Source organism: Pleurodeles waltl, chromosome 1_1, assembly GCF_031143425.1.
Source record: "Pleurodeles waltl isolate 20211129_DDA chromosome 1_1, aPleWal1.hap1.20221129, whole genome shotgun sequence".
Taxonomy (NCBI): domain Eukaryota; kingdom Metazoa; phylum Chordata; class Amphibia; order Caudata; family Salamandridae; genus Pleurodeles; species Pleurodeles waltl.
Window position 1 is genome coordinate 268,948,705 of NC_090436.1, and position 24,601 is coordinate 268,973,305.

General features: G+C 41.9%; 1 protein-coding gene across 1 annotated transcript in view; it reads left to right on the forward strand.

Annotated features, from left to right (window-relative positions):
• Positions 1 to 24,601, forward strand: part of PARP8 (poly(ADP-ribose) polymerase family member 8) — a 636,820-nt gene that overhangs the window by 469,939 nt on the left and 142,280 nt on the right. Inside the window, exons 19-20 of the mRNA XM_069221607.1 lie at positions 15,857 to 15,905; positions 21,835 to 21,947. Coding sequence (XP_069077708.1) covers positions 15,857 to 15,905; positions 21,835 to 21,947 — 162 coding nt within the window. The remainder of the gene's footprint in view (positions 1 to 15,856; positions 15,906 to 21,834; positions 21,948 to 24,601) is intronic.

Genomic DNA, 24,601 nt, shown 5'->3' on the forward strand with positions numbered 1-24,601 from the left:
TCAGAATGAGGGCCATAGAGTGGGTTCAAGTGCCAGAAGTAGGCTGTGGTTGTTATTCCTGCTAATTTCTGGTTCTAAAAAAGGACAAAGGTCTTCATCCTATTTTAAATCTATGACCCCCTCAATCTCTTTCTCAAGAAGTAGAAATTCAGACTGCTCACATTGGCTGGATGATAGCATTGGATTTACAAATTCACATCCTGCTTGCCCAAAGATGTTATCTGCGGTTTACGGTAGGCCACAAGCACTTTGAATTCACCATGTTTTCTTTGGCCTTACCAGAGCCCCTCTGGTGTTCACCAAGGTGATGGCGGTGGTTGCAGCTCATCTGCAGAGCTCAGGGGTTCCAGTGTTCCCCTATCTTGACGTCTGGCTGTTGAAGGCGGCTCACCCCAGGCGCCGCCTCCAGACTACAGTGAACCTCCTGCATTCGCTGGGGTTCACTATAAGTGTGCCAAAGTCGCACCTGACTCCTTCTCAGATGCTCCCTTGCATCAGAGCTGTTCTGGACACAATTAAGTTTTGGGCTTATCCTCGCAAGCAGCGAGTCCAGGATATTCAGACTATGATACAGATGTTTCAGTCTCTTCAGACTGACTGATGCTGTTGGAACTCACAGCCTCCTGCATCTTGCCGGTGCTAGATGGCATATGTGGGCTCTGCAGTGGGACCTAAAGTTTCAGTAGGTGCAGCATCAGGGGAATCTCTCTGACATGGTCCATATCTCGGAAGGAATGGAGAAAGATCTTTAGTGGTGGTTAACGAACGGTGATTGGGTCAGAGGCAGATCCAACTCCCTTCCACAACCAAATCTGACAGTGGTGACAGATGCATTAGGTCCTGGGATGGGCCAGTCATCTGGGAAAGGTAGAGATCAGAGGACTCTGGTCTCCAGCTCAATCCTGACTCCACATCAACCTGCAAGAGCTCTGAGTGGTCCGAATGGCATTGAAAGCCTTTCTGCTCTCCATCAAGGGAAGGTTAGTGCAAGTGTTCATGGACAACACCACCACCATGTGGTATTGTAACAAACAGGGTGGGGTGGAGTCATGGACCCTTTGACAAGAGGGTCTGCACCTCTGGATATGGCTGGAACAACATGGCAACAAACAGGGCGGGTGGAGTCATGGACCCTTTGACAAGATGCTCTGCGCCTCTGGACATGGCCGGAACAACAACAAAACATATCCCTAGTCAACATGTGGTAGGCTCTCTGAGCGTCAGATCAGACAAGCTCAGCTGAAGATTCCTAGCGGATCACGAATAGCGTTTCCAACCGGAGGTAGTTCAAGGTCTTTTTAAATAGTAGGAAGAGCATTGGTTAGATCTGTTTGTCTCCGCCAAGAATGTGTCATGCCAGCAGTTTTGCATGCTGGATTTTCCAAGACGGCTCTCACTCTGAGACACCTTTGTTTTGAGTGGAACTCAGGCCTCCTGTATGCCTTCCCACCCATACCCTCCTTCCCAGAGTTCTCAAGAAGATCAGAAACAACTGGGTGCAAGACATTTTTGTGGCTCTAGACAGAGCACAGAGAGTCTGGTGTCTCGAGCTACTGAGCATAGCTATGGAACCTTTGATCAGACTGCCCCTTCGGGAGGACCTTCTGTCGCAGCAGCGGATGATCTTTATCAAAACCTGTCCTCTCTCTCCCTTCCTGTGTGGAGATTGAGCAGTGGCAGTTGACAGCTTTTGACCTTCCTCCTGAAGTCTGTAACATCATCTTGACAGCCAGGCATCCCTCTACCAAAATAGTATATGTCTGCCATTGGAAAGACTTGTGGCATGGTGCACAGAAAAGACTCCTAATCCACTTTCTGCCCCTATTTCTGAGATTTTACATTTCATTCTTTCCCTTGCCCAGCAGAGCTCTGCTTTTGGGCACTCTTAAGGGCTATTTGTCTGCCATTACTGCCTTCTTGCGATTGACTGATCAACCCTCTTTGTTTTAGTCCCCTATTGTACATCAGTACCTCAAGAGTCTTACTCATCGCTTCCGCCCTTCCTATTTTTTATGCCTCAGTCGGACCTTAATTTAGTTCTAACTTTTTTTTTGCTTCATTCAAACCTCTCCACAATTGTCCATTCAGGCTTCTCACATTGAAAACAGCCTTCCTTGTGGCGATAACATCTGCAAGCCATATGAGTGAGCTACAGGCTTTATCATCCAAGCCGCCTTACCTCTCTATTTATCCTGACAAACTGGTGCTTTGCATGGACCTCTTTTCTGCCAAAAGGGGTCATGCACTTTCATGTAAGCCAATCAATCACCCTGCTTACTTTTTAAGCACCCCCACATCCTTCTAAGGAAGAGTGGAGACTCCACTGCCTGGACCCAAAAAGAGCATTGGCATTCTATCCTGATCGTACCCATGAGTTCTGGGTGGATGACCAACTGTTCATGGGGTAAGTGGGTGCGAAGAAAGGTCAGGCAGTGCAGAAGGGAGCCATCTCTTGTTGTGTCGTACTCTACATCAAGATCGACTGCGCACTGGCCAAAAAGCAACCTCCTGAAGACTTGCAAGCTCACTCCACCAGAGCTAAAGCTGAGACCGCTGCATTAGCACACAGAGGGGGTCATTCTGACCCTGGCGGTCTTTGACCGCCAGGGCGGAGGACCGCGGGAGCACCGCCGACAGGCCGGCGGTGCTCCAATGGGGATTCCGACCGCGGCGGTAAAGCCGCGGTCGGACCGGCACCACTGGCGGGCTCCCGCCAGTGTACCGCCGCCCCATTGAATCCTCCACGGCGGCGCAGCTAGCTGCACCGCCGCGGGGATTCCGACCCCCCCTACCGCCATCCAGATCCCGGCGGTCCGACCGCCGGGATCCGGATGGCGGTAGGGGGGGTCGCGGGGCCCCTGGGGGCCCCTGCAGTGCCCATGCCACTGGCATGGGCATTGCAGGGGCCCCCGTAAGAGGGCCCCTACATGTATTTCACTGTCTGCTGCGCAGACAGTGAAATACGCGACGGGTGCAACTGCACCCGTCGCACAGCTTCCACTCCGCCGGCTCGATTCCGAGCCGGCTTCATCGTGGAAGCCTCTTTCCCGCTGGGCTGGCGGGCGGTCTGAAGGCGACCGCCCGCCAGCCCAGCGGGAAAGTCAGAATTACCGCCGCGGTCTTTCGACCGCGGAACGGTAACCTGACGGCGGGACTTTGGTGGGCGGCCTCCGCCGCCCGCCAAGGTCAGAATGAGGGCCAGAGTTCTGGTCCTGGACATCTGCCACGCAGCAGCGTGGGCCTCTCTGCACACGCTTACTAAACATTACTGCCTGGACAGTAAGGTCTGTAGAGGTGGGCATTTTGCCCGTTCGGTCCTACAGGGCTTCCTCATTTGAAATTGGAATCTGCAGCTAGACGCCTCTATCAGATGAACTTCGGTAATGTCTTATCTGGTCAAGACTATATTTAGCTGCAGATTCCTTACCGACCCACCCATCTTCACGCCTCTGCCAACGGATTTCTAGGGACATGCACCACCCTTTCAGGTCCCTACATTTTACACACCATTGGTCAGTGTTCTTCATTGCTCCGCACTTCTAGCGTGGAAAGTTGTGAGAAGAAACTGTTGTTGGCGTGCTAAGGTTGCCCTATATAGGCACCGTGACATAATTTCGGGTGCAGACAATGCCAACGCCAGACGCAGAGCCAATCAACATCACCTTCCGGCATGCAGGGGTACTGCTCACTAAAAGTCTTCTGGATCTAGACTGATGCCTGGGGAAAATTCTGAGGTAAGGATTCTGAAGCTAAATGTAGTCTCTACAAGATAAGGTAAATAACTTGTTCTTCGATTGTATTGCATTCTTCCTCCTCCATTAGTCTGGTGTGATAACTCCTTGGCGGCAAGTTTTGTAAACAGACTGTGAGATAATGTGAAAGACGAGATAGCTCATTTGGTGCTTCCTTTTTCTGTTGTTACCTGTGAAGCAATATTTGATCTTTTTTTTGGCAGTAGACTATAAAGCAAATGGATGAATTAATGAAATGGGTAAATGCCTACTGGAATGAAGGAATGAGAGATGGGATGACCACAACTGAGGAACAGCAACCTGAAAAAGTGCAATTATCTTAATATGTGTCCTTAGATAAAGAGAAGAGTTTTGTTTGCAATGAGTAAATATTTGTGTTGTAAATAACTTGGACATTCCTTTCCTACTTGCACCTTCACAGATTCAGGCTTCCAGATGGTATTATGTACTCCAAAACCACAGTGCCTCTCAGTAAGATGTATAGTGTTCCAGCTAGTATCATCAAGCTCAAACATAGTTTACTTCCTGTAAGAAGCAAGGACTCAACTTGGGCACGCTTTGCCTGCACGTTACTTCAAAGCAGAGCAACATCTAATCAGATCCTTCTTGGTCACTCCAAATCAACTTCTTGGGCATTTCCACCATATGAAGCCGGTTTAAGGAGATTTAGCAGTGTTTACAGTTTATTTGACCCTCATTCTTGTATTCATTTTCCATATTCTTAACCACAGGATATTCCATTTTACATTGCCAGTCTCAAAGCATGGGTCTTTGGGTACTACTACTGATACAGACTAGATGATTTGATGTGCCTTACACTTACTTGTGCACAAGAATACTTAGATAGCAGTGCTTTTTTAAGTTGTGGAATTGTTTTTGGTGACCAATAGCACTTAATGTACTGATTTGATCTAATTATGATTCCTTATATTTTTTATTTAGCTTTGATTTGGATATGATGTTCTTTATTTCCTTTTACTCTACTGTTAATGTTAATTGTGACACAAGCACTTTTCCCTAGAGTGTAGCTTTACTGCTCAGCCCACGTTGCCAATGTTAGGACCAGAAAATCCTTCAGTACAATCTGTTTGCATTTTGTAGATCTGTCAGTCTAGGAGTTAAGGATGCTCAGGAAAGTTTCATGTCAATACAGAGTCCACACTCTTCCATAATCCTGTGGGTTGCTTTCTTGCACAATCTAAACTGCACATCACTATAAAGAAAGAAAACATTAAGCTCTAGAAATATGCCATTGAACAAGGAATGGTTAGGAGCCTTTTAAAACTTTAGTGTTCTAATACTCAATTACTGTTTCTCAGTGCCATAACCACCACAACCTTCCATTTTATCAAACTCTACTATGCCGTTTAACCTTGCCAGACAGTACAGGTCCCAAGGTCAGAGCCTATGAATGATGTTTAACAATTTCTTTTGTTGCCCATATTAGGTCTTTGGTCATCAGCACTGACAATATATGTGCCTGCTCCAAAGTATTCTCTGTTTTACATAGATCCACAGATATATTTTTTTTCAGTTGCTAGTTTAAATACACCACCTCACTGTATGTAGTTCAAATGACCCTCTACTTCACCCACAGGAAACCAATAAACTCTCCCACTACAAAATGCATGTGAACATCATTAGATGCTTCATGCTTTCATCCAATATGAATCTACACCAGATCTGAACACACTACATCTCAAAGTGATGTACTAAATATACAATTTTCAGAGTAAGGACCTAATGAGAGGACTTCACATTTATGATATGAGAACATTTCATTTATATGTTCAAAAGTTTTTAACTCATATTTTATTTAATATCACACATATGAAAATGCATTAAAAAAAATGTAGTTTAGAGCTTGTAATTCGGTGTCATTGTAGTCCATGTATAATTGTTTCTGGGACTAGATACAGTAAGAAGGAAGGTGCAATTTCTCTGAGATCCATGCATTAAAACGGAGTTTACATACGAACAAAGCCTCACATTTACTTAGCAATGCATATTCACAAACCCTCATAGAGGATGTAATAATAAAACAAAGGGATTTAAAAAACAATACTTAGCTTTAAGCTTTAGCCTTCCATACTTCATGTTTGTTGGTTACTCCTGCCACCAGCACCCAAACCACATTAGTCCCCTTGAATGTCATCTTTGATCGACGCAGGTTGATTTAAATCTGTCTGCCTTTTTTAAATATAATCCAGAATCACATTTTTTACCCTTGTTTTGTCTTTCACTGAAACTCACTGCAGCACATTTTGGGCTCTCTTTTATTGTGAAGTCTGGCTTTAAATTTTGCAGAATCTGTTGAGTTCAGATCCTTGCACTCTATCCCAAATGACAAAACCCACAGTGCTTAATTAGCTTTTTAGACATCAAAAACTTGATGGATGAACATGCATTAATCAACATTACATGCAATTACTCTGAGCCAAGGCATTCAGTTTTTATAGCTGTGCTGCTCTATTACAGACGTGGGTCAACCATAGTTGCAAAATGATTCTGTATGGCACCGTGACTCCAGACCAGACGTTTTGCCATATTTGGTCACTGAGGGTGCCTCACATCAGGATTCAATTTAGTGGCTAGAAATGCTTACTTCAATCTCAACTATAGCTAATTACTCTATGTACATTGTCTTTCAAGCGTTTGGTTTTCCGTACTGTTACTGATCGTGACCAGTTATTTGCTAATCTGTCTTCGCTCCACAACAAATGAGGCAGTCCAGGCCAAAATTCAAGTGTGCTAGTAGTCGCACCAGCATGCTTGGAGCCTTCTCACATTACCTTCTCTGTTCTAGGCCCAGAGACTATAATTATTGTTTCTAAGCTTGAACTCTGGTGAATCGTTTATTTCGTGGCTAAATGGAAAGGGTAGCTTAGCCACTAGAACTTGTTCATGCAGCGTTAAGACTTTCAAGCATTTTGGAACAAATAGCAAGGTAGTCCTTTGTCAGGCTGAAAGCAATTGTCAGTCCAGCAGTGACTCAGGCAAGCAGGGTTGCTCTTCACAAGGCAAGTTCATTTACATCAAATCGTTTTGAGGTAGTTATCAACGGTTTATCGTTAAATTGTGGAATGCTATGTTTTGACTATGTTATATGGTATGTTATGTTATCTGGGATTTATATAGCATACTAAACCTGAAGGTATCCAAGCACTAGCAGAAACCCAGTAAGACAACAAACACTTATTCTGAGAGATGCTGAGTAAAGAGCCAAGTTTTCAGTTGTTTTTTGAAGGCCACAAACGTCTCTGTGTCTTCAATGTGCCCCGACAATTTGTTCCACAGCTTGGCAGTTCCCACCAAAAAGGCCCTGCCTCCTCACCTGGCATTGTGAAATCTTAAAACATCATCCAGTTTATGAGAGGAAGATCTGAGAGGTCTTGCTGGGACATACCAAGGAAACACAGAGTAAAGCTGTTTGGAACTCTGTTGGTGGACGGCCCGATGGACCATACATAAGGTCTTGAAAACAATTCTCTTCCTATTAGGAAGCCATTGAAGGGTCCGCAGACCTTCCCTCACTGATAAATGTCTGGAGATGTTCAGGCGGAGGTGAGCTGCTGCATTCTGAACAACCTGCAACACGTTGACACATTCTGTGTTAGTATTCAAGTATAGGGTGTTACAATAGTCTGGCTGAGAGGTGATGAGTGCAGTTGCACCAGCCAGACGTAACGCCTTAGGAATTAAGGGGAAAATCTTCCTCAGAGTTCTAGTAATATGAAAACATGTGTTGGTTCTGCAATTGACTTAGTTATCAAATCCCAAGGAATTGTCAAACATAATGCCCAGGTTTTTGGTTGATTTCATTGGGGTGGGAAGAGGCCAACACTCCTCAGGCCACCAAATATTGGACCAGATTGAGTCCTGAGCACCAAAAACTAGGACCTCTGTCTTCCCAGCATTGAGTTTAAGAGTGTTGTTGTTCATCCATTTCTCAATGCTATACATACAATGCCTGAAGGTCTTAGCACCCGAGGTCAAATCGTTAGAAATTGATTTGAAAGTCGTCAGCACACGATTGTACCTCAAAACTAAAGGAACACACCTAGGCCACCAAACGAGCCACATAAATGTTGAAAAGAGTCGGACTAAGCGTGGAGCCCTGGGGAACGTCACAAGGAAGATTGAAGAACTCCGCTTTAAAGTCCCCACAGCTAACCGTATGAACTCTGTCTGTGAGGAAGGAGGATAGTAAGTGGAGAGCTCACTAGTGCGGACTTCAATCTCTGTAACTGACCAGTAATGTATTTTCCTGGCAATGCAAGCAGACAAAGCAGAGTGAACGTGATAAGCTCTTTTGAGTTCTAATTCTTGGTTGCAAACTAAATTTCATTCTTTGTGATAATGAAATGGCTACTGGTGGCCTTTCAGTGGAATCATTCATATGTTCTTTTTGTGTCATCAGCTACTTTGAAGCACCAAGTATGTTAGTGCCAGAAAATGTGCTGGGAGCTCTCCCACAGAAGATTTAGATTTTATGTAATCTACCCTGGTAAGGAATAGGTATGATTCCTCTAAAATAGCAAAACTCGTAGATCTTGGAGGAATCTTGAGTGGGAACAAGCCAGACACTCATAACTCCTAAGACGTCTAAAACATAAGTTACTGAAGCATTATGAAGTATTGCAAATCGTTACTTCATCAGATTACTATTAATAATAATTTATATCAATCCCAATATAGAGTCAAGTGTTGTAACATTAGAGTAAACCGTAACATTATAGTTAACTCTTTTCCAAAATCATACAGCTCTGAGTAGCCACCATGACTTTAAAAAAATGCATGCTATTTTGCATGATTATATGTGTATCAGAAGGTTTTTAACATACATGACTGAGTGCATATGTTAGGGTTGTGCTGCTGCCGTGCAGCACAAAGCCACATTTTAGCACTGGAGAAGCGTAACTGTATTTGACAGCTGTTTCAAATGACTTATATCATACTTGCAGAAGATGATAGTAGCTCTAGTCCTGTGGTTCCCAACCTTTTGACTTCTGTGGACCGCCCTTTTATCATTACTATAACCCTGGGACCCCCCTGAATCATTATTGGAATTCGGGGTCTTTCCACTGAGTCATTACTAAAAGCTGGGGACTTAGGGCCTGATTCTAACTTTGGAGGACGGTGTTAAACCGTCCCAAAAGTGGCGGATATACCACCTACCGTATTACGAGTTCCATAGGATATAATGGACTCGTAATACGGTAGGTGGTATATCCGCCACTTTTGGGACGGTTTAACACCGTCCTCCAAAGTTAGAATCAGGCCCTTAATCTGTTAATATTACTGAATTTTCTAAGCAATGACAGACCACCTGAGGAGGCTTCGCGGACCCCCGGGGTTCCCCGGACCACAGGTTTGGGAACCACTGCTCTAGTCAACCTTTACCAAGACATGTCCCTTTTTTAAAATGTGGTGTTGAAAACAAAACTGCCTGTGCAGCACATCGTAATTTCATTATGTAGCCCTTACTACCACTGACAAGGTGTTGAAGCACTTATGGGTAAGTAACATTCTACTCCGGTTCCGACGGTTAGTGGTTAATCCAGTGGTTTTTGTGGTTATTGGGATTAGTTATGTGCTCTTCAAGGAAAAATCCATGCATTTAGTCTAGATTCTTTGTAGCAGGTTAACATTAATATCAGTTAGGTGTCAACTTTAGTCTGGGCTTTGTAATTTTAGACATATGGTAGTTGAGAAACATAAGCTGCCAAAGGTGACATATTGTTAGGTTGTAGGGATAGTGTGAGAAATGGTTCTATTGGTTGAGGGCAGATGAAATCCTACTCAAGCAACAACCACAATTATAGTAAGGATGAAACACAAAAAGTCACAAAATTAACCTGTTCTTGGTAGCTTAGCACAAATGAGTCAATCTTAACTTAAAAGCAGTGTGTAAAGTATTTATGTAGTACTTAAAAAACTGTATTAAGTGAAAACACATCACAAGAAAAATTCTTTACCAATTTAGAAAACTAGAGTAAAATGTAATACATTATTTGACACCTAAGCAAAATAAAATCCATTTAGGAGAACTGGAGATATGCAATGTCAAAGATATAAGGTAGGTATAGCACCTAAAAGCACAAATCGCCACTTGCAGTTCTCTGGTTGTGTGAGACCAAGTGAAATTAACAAGTTCAGACCAACCATGATGGAGTGCAGGTTGGATAAATGGACCAGCTTAGTCCAGCTGAAAGAGTTACCTTCTCAGAGTCTGGCACGAAAAGTTCAGTTTGTGGTGGAGGAGGCCATAAGGAGTCAGAAGAGCATCACAGAAGGTCATCGCTGTAGTGTGAAAAACAGGATGTGTGTCACAGACAGTTGCTGCTGTGGCATGAAGATCCTGTCCAGGGTCATGGATGGCCGTTGCTGGAGCTCGTGCTGGTGGTCAGTGCGGGCTGTCGTTGCTGTAGCGCGAAGTGAAGATTTTGTGTTTCTGGCGGTCGCTGTAGGGCAAAAAGTTGGGTTCACCAGAGCAGCATTTTGGCAGCAAGGTCTTGGTATGAACAGGCACGTTCATGGTCATGAAGAGCCAAAACACTTCAGGATTTCTGCTTTTCTTCCAAAGGAAGATCAACTGATGCCATGTCCAGGATCTGGGGGGCATCCATTGGGGATCTGAAAATCACTCCAGCAGAGGCCAGCAAGGCTAAGGGAGGTCCAGTTGCAGGTTCAGGCAGGTCCAATGCAGCATGTCAGCTGGACCTTTGCAGGGGGGCCTCTGAAACTAGTTATTTCCCTGCAGCTCAGAAAAGGAGGTAAGCCTGCTGACCCTTAGAGTCACTTCAGCCAGAGATGAAGGGAGCAGGCCCAGTTTTCCTACTCAGACAGCAAGGCAGGCCTCAACAGCAGAGCAGACCTCCTTCAGCTGGGAAGTTCTTCTGTAGTATCCACAGGTCCAGGAGGGTACAGTTTGAGGAGCCAATATTTATACCTGGTGTCAGTGTTGAAGTTGGAGAAACTTCTCGACTTCTCCCTACATCTAGTTTTGGAATTTCCTTTCCTCCCCTGCCCTGGCACCAGGATATCTGAAGTCACCAGACATTAGTGTGAAGGTCTTTGTGTATGTGCTGAGGCAGCTTCTTTGAAGTGCAAGTGTGGTAGGTAGCAGCTCTGCACCTCTCATCCTTCCAGGATGGCTCATACTGACAACATTCAACACCTCTATTGTTTGGCTGCCTGGGGGTAATACACAAAGGCTAACTACACTTGCAGGCAACAGCCACCAAATGGTCAGGACAAGAAGATGTCAACTGTCTGAAAGTGGCATTTTCAGAATTGGCACTTAAACTCCAACCTCACTATTAAAGAGCAGTTTATATTACAATTTCTTGGGCACCAAACATGGCATATCTGTTCCCAAACAAAGGTTATCACGTATTAAATGTAATATGTTAACTCAGTGTTAGTCTGTGGGAGAAGTACACCTTGCAGTAGTAAAAAAAATAAATTAAAAGTTTTTCACTCCGAGGACATGTACAACTTGAAAGTACGTCCCACTTTTTAAATACAATGAGTCCGGCAGTATGGACCGTTTAGGACCTACCTATCAATGAAATGAGGTAGGAGCGATTGGCAGAATTACAATAGGAGATATCAAAGGAGACTGAGAGGAAGTTAAACTTTGAAATCGAAGACTTGCAGAAGTTGGTTTTAAGAAGAGGGTTACTCTGGAGAATGAAATGAGAGGAATCAATCAGACGTAAGTCAAAGGATTTCTGACATAGCAATCAGACAGAGGAAGCAAGCTACAGAAAGAAACATGGCAGGCTTGTTTTATGCACTGGTGATCACACATTACTAGCAAACCGTAACTGTATTAAAGGATGTGTTAGTGGGACTGAAACCCATTACAACTGTGTAAAAATACCCAATCATGCCTTCTAAGCTGCAGGTCAAAAGCACTGGCAGGATTATAGAGGTTAGATGGATATTGTACAAACTAACTGTAGGAGCTAGCCCATTTGGCTTGGATAGGTTGGACGAATTTCAGGGTCAGTATCCCCAAGTGTATGAGCTTTCAGCGGTGATCCTCAAGCAGGGATCCACTAGGTTGAAGTACTATTGGAAAGGGCGAGATTCTCCATTTTCTAATGATACCTTTCTCGTCAGTCTCGGTGATTTGGGGCGGAGATAGCCCCCTAAGCACCAAGACAGTGAAAGTGAAATGAGACGATTAGCTAATTTCACCTTCAGTTTCAGTGAAATTACATCAGCGTCAGACAAAGTCCTTAGAGCTGTAGTTCCTCAGTGTGCAGCAGGTGCAGCCATGCAGAGCGCAGTCCTTTGGGGTGCACACCAAGGTTTCAGCAGGGCGGTACTTCTTCTGCTTGTAGTTTCAGGCAATGATCCACATTGCTGGGCATCTCTCCCATATGTATTCAGTGTTCCTGTGCTGGCAAGCATGGGGGCACCCCTGACCAATGGTTCAGAGGGTGCCATTCTCTGGAGTGACCACTTCCTGCAAATTGTGGGTAAAAATAAATCCCAGAACTCAATATTCTTCCAAAATCCAAGATGGAGAATCTTTGTCCTGGAGGTTGAGATCTGGCTAAGCAGTCCCACTGGTTTGACTAATTTCCTTAATGCTCCCCCTCTGTTAATCCAATCAATGGGGCTTCCATCTGGTTGGGGTGGCAGGAAGTCGGGGTGAGCTTGTGTCCTCTCCTAAGTGTCATTCCCCCTTTGAAAACCAGTTTGACTACCAGGCCCTTTCCTCGCTTTTGCTCTGGAACTTGTAAATCTCCACCTACTATATGTCCCATTGTCTCAATGCAGGCCAATTCACACCTCATTAAGGCCATTTTGTTCTGCCTGGCAGAGGCTGGCCAATCAGAGAGGAGCTGCTGGATGGCTGGACTTTGGCTAAGCAGAAAAGCAAGTTCTATAACTTATTTTTTGTGATAGTTATACTAAATTTAACAGTGGCAAGTTTTTGGATTTATTCGAACTAGCATTTTAGGTCCAACAATTACATTTTAGCTCATTCCTTGCAATAGTTATACTTGAATAAAATGTTCCTATGCTAGCCTATGGAGCTAATGCACTACAATGGGGAAAACGAAGTTGGCTGTTTTGCCTTTGCCAGGGCATTTAAAGCATCTTTTATAATGTCCCTGCTTATAGTTACAAGGCACCCTACATCTAGGGGAGAGATTAGGGGTGACTTATATGTAACAAAAAGGAAGTTTGAGACTTTGGAAGTAACCTTAACTTTAAAGTCAAATTTGCATGCAAGTTTAGTTTAAAAGCAGCCTGCAAGGCAGGTCTAGCTTTTAAATTGATAGCAGGCACCACAGCAGTGCACATGTAAATGGATTAAATCCACTGGGCCTCCAATCCAACATGCCCCACCATATACTAGGAATTTACAGGTAGGTTGTCATTCCAATTATAATTATGCCTTATTTCCATACACCTTTCTAACAGATCACTGGCCCTGGGCCTGGTTAGCAGGGCCCAGGGCACAGTCAGAATCAGAAACCACTAGTATCAGTAAAAATGGGGGTGATCAGGGCAAAATGATGATTTTCTCACAGGAGACAATCTTGCAACTTCAGAAAACAGTATTTTAGTTACTACTCCTAATGCTTTGTTATAACCGAAGCTAATACATACTTGTGAAAACTAAATATGATGATTCTTTTAGGACCACATGACGCATTTCCAGCCTCGACTACAAGGGAAAGCAGGCTCCATGCTTTAATCATTTTCTCAGGCAGATGTATATATCAGGTGGTTGTCATTCTGTTTATCTTCAAGACCAGTTTTTTTCTGAAGTGTCTGAGGGAGATCCTATTTTATAATGGTAATTTTCCTGTCTAGCAGCCCTGCAACACATTATTCTAAGCGGTGTTAATGATGGCAGGCCACTGGGCTGCAGAGTTGACCTCTGTCAGCTCCAAAAGAGTATGGCGTAGGTAAAATGAGAACCCCCTCCCTTCTGTGTCACCAGTAAACCCCCCCAGATTGGTTCCTGGTCTGCGGTGCCTCCTGTAGTGATAGGAGCCAAGCTAGGTGTGAGGAAGACCAATTTCAAAGGCAAGCAGACGCTAAAGCCTTTTTGCCTATAAGCATATTGTTTTTAATTGGGCCACATCATAGCTCTCAGCCACTGCACTATAGATGGTAAGCTTGGCCAAATCAGTAGACGGATGTCAGGCTGATGTAAGCAACTTCTATGATATTCATGTTTGAGGCATCTTTACCCAATATCTAACTTCATCAGTACATTAGACTTTAGATAAATAGAACAATTCCCAAAGAATATTTTCCTTGCCTTTTTATTAGGAAAATATTATTTTAAGTTTAAAGCAGGCCTGACAAAAATGGAAAGGTTCTTAAAATCATATTATAGTTATGATAGTATCACGAAAGCGATCTGGGATTATTTTTGCATGAGTATATAGAAAAAGTCATAGAGCACCTACTCAGAGAACTGTTTCAGCTAAACTGTTTAAAATTAGACAGAATTACTTCCTTTTCAAAATTGCGTTTTACATGCTTTTATTAAAGCATTTAAATACTATTAATTGTAGAAATAGATTCTCTCTTTGGTAAATTGTACATGGTTTCTATAGATCTTTTTTTGTTTCATCCCTTCTCTTCCTGCATGTTTTTAAAATTGTTTATTGATTATTCCCCTAGTATTTTTGTTGTATTTCAATAATTTAGGCTTATATTACTTTTTTGACAAACAAAATCATACTACATCTATTAATTGTATGAAGTATTAATACATTTGGTAAATTTCAATATTATTAACAGAAACAGAGGTGCTGTTCCATCTTTAAAATCAGATAAGTGTGCAAGTGGTAGCATGGGTTTTATATCAAGCATGCTATTAACACATAAGATCAGGGTACAATGCTGGGTCTGAACAGGAAGTCATAGATGCTTTGGCCCTGGACAATGACCTATCCCTCTAGATAGATGATTGGTCAGTGATTTGCAGTAGGTGCAGCTCTGTTGCTCAGAGGTAGCTGTTAAAGATACAAGTAAGACATTTATTGTATGTCGGGCTACTGATTAGTGCAGTGCTAGAGTGGACAAGGTCGTCATAATCCTTGATAGCCTTAAAAAATGTGCGTGTGTTCAGCATTCATATGTAACCAACTCCTATATGCTTCTCTTGGTTGCAGAATCACCTTCAACCTAGTGGCAGGATGATAAAGGAGTGTGGTTTGAATGAGTACTTGTGATCATGAAACATTTACACCACAGCTAGCCCCGTCAGACATCCATGTGATATAATTCAAATATCGCGTAGCACAGTTTGTCCAGTAAATAAAATCTGAAGCTTATTTGAAAAAGGAAAAATTCAAGTTCTTCCATTATTCCACTTTTATCTGAGACCCAGTATTAAAATGCCTAGGAATGAAATGATGCCCCCAAATGTAAAATGAGTAAAGTGCTTAGTGTTTGGTCAGCTTTCTACGTCTCAACACATAAAACTTGTCCAGCCATTGGGAAGCTGTTAGTTGTTTTATTCAGCACAGTGTTAACCATAGATGCACCTCTGCTGAGTTTAACGAGAATCAAGTCAACTGTTCCACATCCAAATGTGTAGGAACATTACCTTCATCTCTCTAAATGGTCATTGAGGCTGTGTGTCTCTCTTTCACAATCCCTATCGCCAAGTAGAAAGGACTTTCATTCACTGCACTTGGGCTGCATGTGTCTAGGATTGAGATAAGACCTTCACTTTACAGTATACTCTTATATTTTGCTGCTATAATATGGATTGTGTTTTCATGTATTGCCAGTTCCGTAATTTCCCTATGTTCTCATACAATGACGGGTATTCCTTCACAGGGAGAATTTTAAAGTAGTTCCTGTTTACCATTGCGTGTCTTACATTGGTCTTGTCATGGCATCGAAAGGTGCAAAACACCTGGTTGGTTTGCGTTTTAGTTTGATTTCACCTAAAAGCAAGATTTGTTTTGTTTTGTACAGTAGTAGATTAACCATCAAATATGTGTTCACTTTTATTTTCAAAATACAGATTTTATTTGTTGGATATTGGTGGTTTTATTTAGTTTGTTGATGGGTATCTAATAACCTTTCTAATTCTTTCTTGTGTTAAGGGTAATTTCAAGTAACCGGTCCCATATAGTGAAATTGACAGTCAACAGGGTAAGTTTTTAGTGTCACTTAAAAAATTTCTCAAATGAAAAAAGTTGTGTACAGATAATAACACTTGTGAATTGATATTGTAGAGCATGGCACACCAGCATGTATTTATGTAAGTGACTTATGTGGCACAAACATACCAACTAAACAATGGAGGTCTGTACTCTCTCGATATATCAGAGTGTAGTGCAGAAATAGGCAAGATGGGTAATGGAGCTGAGATGCAGAAAGAGTAGGTTTTACAGTGGTGAATGGAAGACTGCTGGGTTGAGCATACAAGGAGGGTCAGGACAGTTAGACAAGTGACAGGGCTGTGGGTGGGAATCGTTAGGAGTGGTCGAGCAACTAAGTGATGAAATGAAGAATTCTATTTAATATTTGCTCCAAAGGGCCACCTTAAATGCAGTATCCATGCTAACGGTGTATGCTTTTACAGCACAGCTTTCAGGGGAGCAAAATGGGCAATACATTTCAATAGAAACAGCCTGCTATCTGAGAACTTGGAACTGGACTAGACTAGCAGAACAGAAGCACAAATTAGTATTTCAAATTTCTGTTTTGTAATTGAGACACAAATTAACAAGCAGTGGCAAAGCAAATAGCTTCACCAGTAATACAAGAGCAAACGATCACATGCATGACAGCCACCTTAAAATCCATAAAGCTTAAGACAAAGCATTCCACTGCAGCCACTTTGAATATAAATGGTTGAAAAAGCATTTAAAGGTAGCGGTTTGCTTCTCGGTTAGCAGAAGGTAGGCTGAGTGTGGTAAGTGGGCCCTTGGGGGCACGTTTCTGAACAAAAAAGGCTGTTAGTAGGACATGGGGGAGAAGGAGAGAGAGGTACAACATATAGCCCCCCATTCACTGCAGTCCAAGGTTCCGACATCATCAGTGGAAGGATACTAGTCATGCATTGAAAAAACAAGAGCGAAAAGCTCCTTGGGAGGGACAAACAACAATATGGAGGAATGTTATCAAATTAACACCAGGGAACTGATATAGAGAAGAAAACAATTGAATCATGAGCAAGCGGTGGAACCAAAGGTATGTTGTTAAAGATAGGTTTTTTTGTGTTTGCAAGAAAATCAATGTCTTACACCACCACCTCCTTCTATATATCAAGGATTTATCCTGTAGAATAAAGGAAGAAATCTTCCTTGGATTAAAGTAACATCTTTGTTTCAGTAGTTTCATATAAGTTGCAGCATATTCCTAGCATTTACAGAGGTATTACTTTAAATGTTGATGTTTTAGATATCCTATTTTAAGATAAATTGTGTGTGTTTGTGTCTCTGTGTTCTAGAACTTCATAATGTGTCATTATGAAGCTATTCTTGAACAATATAGACTCCTTATTCTAGCTGCATAAATCCTACACTCTTCTTTTGCATTGCTTGCCGGGCTGGTGATGTATATCCTTGCTGTTTCATTTGGCTCCTTGAAACAATTTGGCAAAAAATGTCCCTATATACCTGACTTGAATACAAACTTGATTAAGTTGAATGAATTTCTATGGTGTTTAATATTCTATTTCCTTTTTTCTAATGTACAGGAATTGTAATTACTATATGTTAATCCAACTCTGCCCCCTGGAGTTGACCGCAGGGCCTAGCCTGCAGCCAGGCTCTGAGGCCAACATCCTATAACCACCCAACCCCACGCCACTCATTGGCTTCGGCAGTGTGCAGCGCTGGTTGGCCACAGAGCCCTACGGCCAACCCCTATAACCACCCAACCCACAGATGGCCTTTGGCTATGCATGTCCTTCCACCATGCACAGCAGGGTGGCCAGGCCCTGCATCCAATCTACTATAAGCACAAAACCCCCGCAACACATGGCCTTCGGCTGTGAGTGTCAGGGGTTCACTGCGGGCCTGGCCTGTGGCCAGGCTGTCTGGCCTACTCCCTCTTATCATGCAACCCCATGCCACGCATGGATTTTCTTCCTTGGAAAATGGGGGAAACATGCTGCATACCACTTATGTGTATGGGACAGTGCCAAAAGGGTGGGGATTCTATGCCATTTCACATACTTGTATTTTTAAAAAGGGATAATACAATTTCTGGTCTCAGCAGCAGATGAAAAGAAAGAACACACTTGTCCCAGTCACTACACAAGATATTGCACTAAAAAAAAGCTAGTATTCAAACACCTCCATCACAGTTTACAGATAACTTTACAAGGTGTAAATGCAGATTAAAAACACTTGCTTTACCTTAACCATGCACAAGAAATTTGGATGATTACTACTTTACAGAAGTGGAGCTTCAGCATGGGCACCTGATTTGTTTATATCTGTAAATGCTTCCTGTTGAGGTTTAACTTCTGTGAAATGGGCATTGTGGCACAATTAATCCTGCCCTGCATATTCATCCAAGAAAAGGCCATCATTGTGTGCAGAATGTCTACCAATCTAGAGTACTTTCTACTGGCTAATTAGTAAGTGCTACCTTGTTAGGTAAATGTGTAGTGCATCTTCTACACTACAGATGGGAAAAAGAAGCCAATGTAATGTCTCCCATAATCTTGTGTGTTTGTAACTTTGCCAATGTGATTGATCCTCTAGCGTCTTCATTCAGATAACTATACAGGGTGGAACTGCAGAGAAAACACAGATGTGTTTTCTGTGCAGATACACCTTGAAATATTCTTTTTTTAAAAGTTATCACTGGGACCACAGGGGGAGGCTCAACTCAAGGCCCCTGCAGTTACAGCCAGCTCTCTGCCTCTTGCACGAGCCGGCATTGCTCAAGCACACAGGGAGCTGTTAGAAAAGCAGCTCCCTGCTTGTGGGGGCAATGTTTTCATCTCTTTCCCTGTCCACGTTTGCGGAAACGAAAAGAGATTGAATCTCCACTTATAAAAATATAAGTATAACTATAATTGCTGAATTTCTATGGTTTTGTGTGGGTAAAATATGAACCCAACTATAATGCTCGACCCCTGACCCTCTAAAGTGGAAAAGCTAGCAGTAGAGACCATCGACCCCTGTCTTCCATAATATATATCAGGCCATGTTTCGAACTTGATTCCTTTCCGGCCCCCTGGAAGACAGCCTCTGTGCTTCCTTTGGTAAAGACACCCAACCTGAAGCCTAATGTCCCATGTAGCTACCGTCCTATATCCTGCCTACCATTTCCAGCTAAAATTGCAGAACAGATCTTAAATAGGCAACTGGTAGAGTACATCAATCCAATATTATACTTGATGATACCCAGTTCGGGTTCCGTGGTAACCATTGTAAAAAACAGCCTTACTCAAGGCCATGGAGGATATTAAACAGTCTCTTGATGAAGGAGGGCAGGCTGCCCTCATCCTGCTTGATCTGTCAACAGCCTTCGACACAGTCAATCATTGGCTGCGGCTGGAACACCTTGCTGATATTGGAATTACAGGGGCAGCCTGGAACGTACTACACTCCATCCTCTCTGATCGCACCCAGGAGGTATGGCTCAGCGAATTTGTGTCACACTCTTTCTTTACCCCCTGCAGGGCTCTTCGTTAAGTTCCCACTCTTTTTAATGTGTATGTCAAGTCTCTAGCCAGTCTAATTAGATTCCATGGCTTTTCGCTTAATTTATTTGCTAAGACAGCCAAATTGTCGTCTATTTTGCAAGCACTGATTCCACTACTGGGATCAGATTCTGAGACTGCATGTGTGCCATCAGCACATGGATGTCAAAAAACTGCCTGAGATTAAACTCGAGTACAACGGAAGTGCTACTATTTGGTACAAACCTCTCCTTCTGGTCAGACTCCTACTGGCCTCAGGAACTGGGCCCTTTACCAGTCCCAGTCTCTAAAACCCACAATCTGGAAATCCTACTGGATAACAGATTGAACTTTGCAGATCATGTCAAATCAGTTATCTCTTCCACTTATCTCTTGCTCTGGACTTTAAAAAATATGTTCCCATTTATCCCTGGTCACCTACAGAAACTAGATGTTACCCTCTTGGTAATGTCCAAGCTTGACTATTGTAATGGCCTTCTACTTTATGCCCAACAAGCGGTTCTAAACAAACTTCAAACTTTACAAAACGCTGCAGCTCGCCTACTTCTCAACATTCCCGAATCTGCACTGGCTTCCTGTAAAGCAGAGAATGGTCTTCGAAGCACTCTGCATCTCCTACAAAACACTGAAGAATTAAGGCACTGGTTTCTTTAAAGACAACATTAAATGGTACAAACCAGGTAGATCACTCAGGTCTACATCCTATCTGCTTTCATCAGTCCCCAGGTTTAAACGTCTGACCTGGGGCGGCAAATGTTTCTTTCGTGGAGCTTCCAAAGCATGGAACGCTCTGCTCATTTCGATTAAATCTGCTTCTACACTTCTAGCCTTCAGAAAAGCAGTTCAAACCTGGCGTTTTTTAAAGGAGACAGTGGAACTATCTTGCCCCTAGTCTTTCTGTTATGAAGTACTTTTCTGAGTTCATTCAGCAAGCGCCTAGGCACCTGCGGGTATTAGTAGTGCTCTACAAATATTCTTATGATAGCATAACGTCCTTTGTTTTTGTGAGTGAAAATATACATATATGTATATATCAAAAACACTCATAATACAAGCATTGTATTAAAATAATAGTGCAAATGTACCAAAGAATGGTTTGGTGTGTGGCAAAACAATAATGCAAAGATATGCATCAACAATTCGAATTTGTTAATATGTAACCAGGGGCCATATGTACAAAGCCATTTTAAGGGCACATTTTTACATGTACCAATCCTAAATAGCGATTTTTGAACCGGTTACCAAACTGCAATTTGGGTTTGCCATTCGATGTTAGAAAGTGGTGTGTTGAGGGTGCCCCTTCCTAATACCAAATCGCAGTGGTATGTATGAATGTTTTGCGACCGAAATGCAGTCACAAAACATTTGCATTTTACCACCAACTTGAATTTGCTGGTAACCCATTCACAAGGAGGAAAGGAGAATGCCTACTCCTAAAAAACCTTTTCATTTTTTTCTTAAATGCATTCTGTTTTTCTTTAAGAAAAATGTGCTGCATTTGAAAAAAACATATTGCTTTGTTTAAAAGCAATGTTGAACCTGTGATTTTTTCATTCCCAATGGGTCGCAAAGCGAGACCTACCTCATTAATATTCATTAGGTAGGTCTATTGATGCTGACCCACTGGGATTCGTAAAATGTGCCAAAGCACATTTGTACTTTGGTGTTTGCGATCACCGAATAGCGTATCGTTAAGATTAGCTATTTGGTAATTGCAAATGATTATTTTCGTACATATAGCCCATGGTGTACAATGATTTCATTTTAAATGAAGCATTTTGATTTGGTATGTGGAAGACAATGTATTAGAGCTTCAAAAAGCCAACTTGTTCTTCCTGAGTTATTTTTGGCCCTTACTACAATCTACACTTTTAGGACTGTTAACTATTTCCAAAGTTCAGGACTGTGGCATTGGTTGTTCTTTTCAAACTTGTGTCCTGCTCATTGCGACCTTGTACAGGTATTGAGAGGTAAAACCACCCCAGGAAAATACTGTAACACCACCTTGGAGTATTCCCCTAGGGGGGGTTTATCTCCCGTTTCCAAATCTTACAGATGGCAATAGGTAATACCAGGTATGGGCAGTTTTACCGCTCATTAAATCCACTCCTTTTTCCCCATTACAGAATTGTTTTCCTTTAAAATATCTCTCCAAGTTATACCTGGAGCAACTTGCACTGGGGAAATAGCATGGGTCTTTGCCCACAACTCCTAGAATATGTTGGGTGTAACCAAGGTGGCCATCCAATTTAACATTTTTTACCCAACTGTGTAGGCAGTCTCTGTTCAATTAACACTTGTGAAGAATGACATTTACCACTATTTATGGATATATGCTGCCTGTTTCATAATAATTTTCTGACCACTGTCAGAATTGCTAGTCCAAGATAACCTTGTGTTTCGTTTATTTTACAGCAACTGAAGTTTATGCACACACCCCATCAATTCCTACTCCTCAGCAGTCCGCCAGCCAAAGAATCCAATTTCAGAGCTGCTAAAAAACTCTTTGGAAGCACTTTTGCATTTCAGTAAGTTTGTTTTTTCAATATAACTCCTACAATATTACCCTCTTATTCACGAAACTGTGACTACAGAAATAAATGTTCCTTCCTTTTAGTGAGCTCTGTTTCCCTTTTCTCTTTACATAATGCTACTAAACTGATTTCTCTTTTCAAGGAACTTCTGCTCTGACATAGCAGCTTTACATTTTAATCATGTTAGGTGGGCCCAACCTAATCATAATATCAATAATTACAGAAGAGTTGGCTTTTAGTAATCTCCTTAGAGACTTGTCCTTCCCTGTTTGTTTCTGTAGGATAATTCATATGTATTGTTCCTATGCTTCTCAGAGTGCAGTTCTACTGTTAGTTGTCCCATAAGACCTACCTGAACAATTTAAAGAAAATATCAGCCTTTTCATTTATAGCAAAATGTCTTGCTAATGATCTGCAAGGCTTTCAACTAGCTCAAATAATCCCATTCATGGCACAAGCTTTCAGATGTAACTAAAGACGTTTTACCAATAGCTATGCTGGGTCTATGTGTGGGACGCTTGCTGAATATGGCTAAATTTTTAAAAATACATTGGTGCTTTAAGTACAGTTGACCACTTTCATTACTAGTCAACAAGGTAGCAGACCTTAAAAAATAAAACAGTGCAAAAGTCAGCATCATTTCTGCAAGCTATTAACACTGATATGATAATAGGTGCTAAGCAATCACACAACAAATCTGCATCCTGTGTAAACAATGTGACCATATAGAAGATTGCGCAAGTTTGTATCCAGCTATCCCTGGCCGGGGTGGACATGTGCCCACCATCAGCAAGTTTAAATCAGAAAGCCTGGACTGTACCATTTTACCCACCTTGTATTGAAGGATTGGATTTAGTTCCCTCCATTCAGAAGCCAGTACTCAGTCATGTCCAGTACTTCCTGCTGGAGTGCAATGCTTATAATGGTACTGTATGAACCTTTCGCAGTAGCAAACCCGTCTTCTGCGATAGTGAGTACCTGCACGTTTGTAGTTGTGTTTCAGGGAATGAGCAAGCATATTTTCCAACACTTAAGCACTCGTCTGCATTAGTCACACAAGCCTGTCACCCACCTGCAGTCAGTAACTAGAGGTTTCTGTAAACCACATACAGTATATATGCAAACAAAATAAGATAATTTTCTAATCCTACAGTACAGTAGCTTAAAAATACACATTTAAATACTGCACTCAAAATAGGCATTCTTCAAAAGTTGAGTTATTAAAAATGTATCAAGATTGCATTGGACAATTGTGTCAGCCATCATGTGTTGAGATTTGCATTGGAGAAGTTAAAGCATGTTCAGGGGAATGGTTTTCTATTACGCTTGTCACATTTGATTCTCAATTATATGTTCCAACAGCAATACACCAGCTGCCTCTAGTATTATTATTATTATGACATGACATAGGAGGTGCAGATAAACTTGACCTCATTTTGTATAACTCTCAGAACTGTGAACTCTATTGGTCTGCAGAGCAGTCTAGAAAAAAATAAAGAGCGGTACTAGTCACAGCCCCTCACCGTAATAACCCATAGAGGATTCAGTGTTTGGTAAAGCGTACCATATTTCAAGCTTGCCACTGACAGCCAATATCCACTTATTGCTTCCATTCCTACAGATTTGCCCTAACAAACGTATACATTCCTGCATTGCTATTTTCTCTCTTTGAATCCTGGTTTCATATGTTTGAGGGTAATGATTACTCGGACTGTGAATATTTATGAAGAAGTCTGAAAAAAGGCAATAATTATGTACTACCAAAGGTGGAATCCAACCACGCACAGTTAGAAAAGCATAAACGGGTACATGTCTCAGGGAAGTCCAGTCTAGATTGCCCATTGAATGATCCAAAGTACAGACCCTGGAAAAAGCTAAATGACATATTGTCTTTACTGTCTTTAGTTGGATAGAAATTAAAGATCAGTTGAATAAGTCAGATGAGTATTGCACAACTGATCATCCCATTCAGCGACATCAACCTACTGTTTTTTTCAGTTTGAAAAGCTTTATTGAGTTTATAGCAACAGTAGTACATAGTAAATATATCTATATATATTTAGTCACCATTACAATAGAAACAAGGTAACCTTTAGCATATAATAGGGGGCAGTAAATAAAATAGAGCTGTAGGGCTATAGAAAAATAATAAAAAATATTACAATATGGCATTTAACATTTTTTGATTTTATATGGAGTGTAGAAAGAAGAGAAGAAAGAAAGCAAGAAAGGGTTGAAGGAGAAAGATTAACAAAATTGCGTAACTTTACTTGTAGCTGATCATTAAAATGGTTATCTCATAAAAAAATCAAATATACTTGTACATAGTTCTGAGTAATGACGTAACTCATGCAGGTTTAAATGTGGTAGTTGTATCCAGTGTCCAAGAAGGTGTACAGTTCAAATAAGTAGTAAAGGATAACCAGAGTAAATCCTTGGCAATGAGTTGTTGTGATGAGACAGCATACACTCTATCAAGTATGTGTTGATGACAGAATAAGTTCCACCATTTAGTAAAGGATACCATTGTAGCCTCTTTCCAGCTAGATATAATGATATGTAAAACAATGGCAATAAGCAAGTCCACAAACTTACCCACTTTACGATGCTGACCCAAATATGAGAAGAAATTCCCAGAAAAATAAATT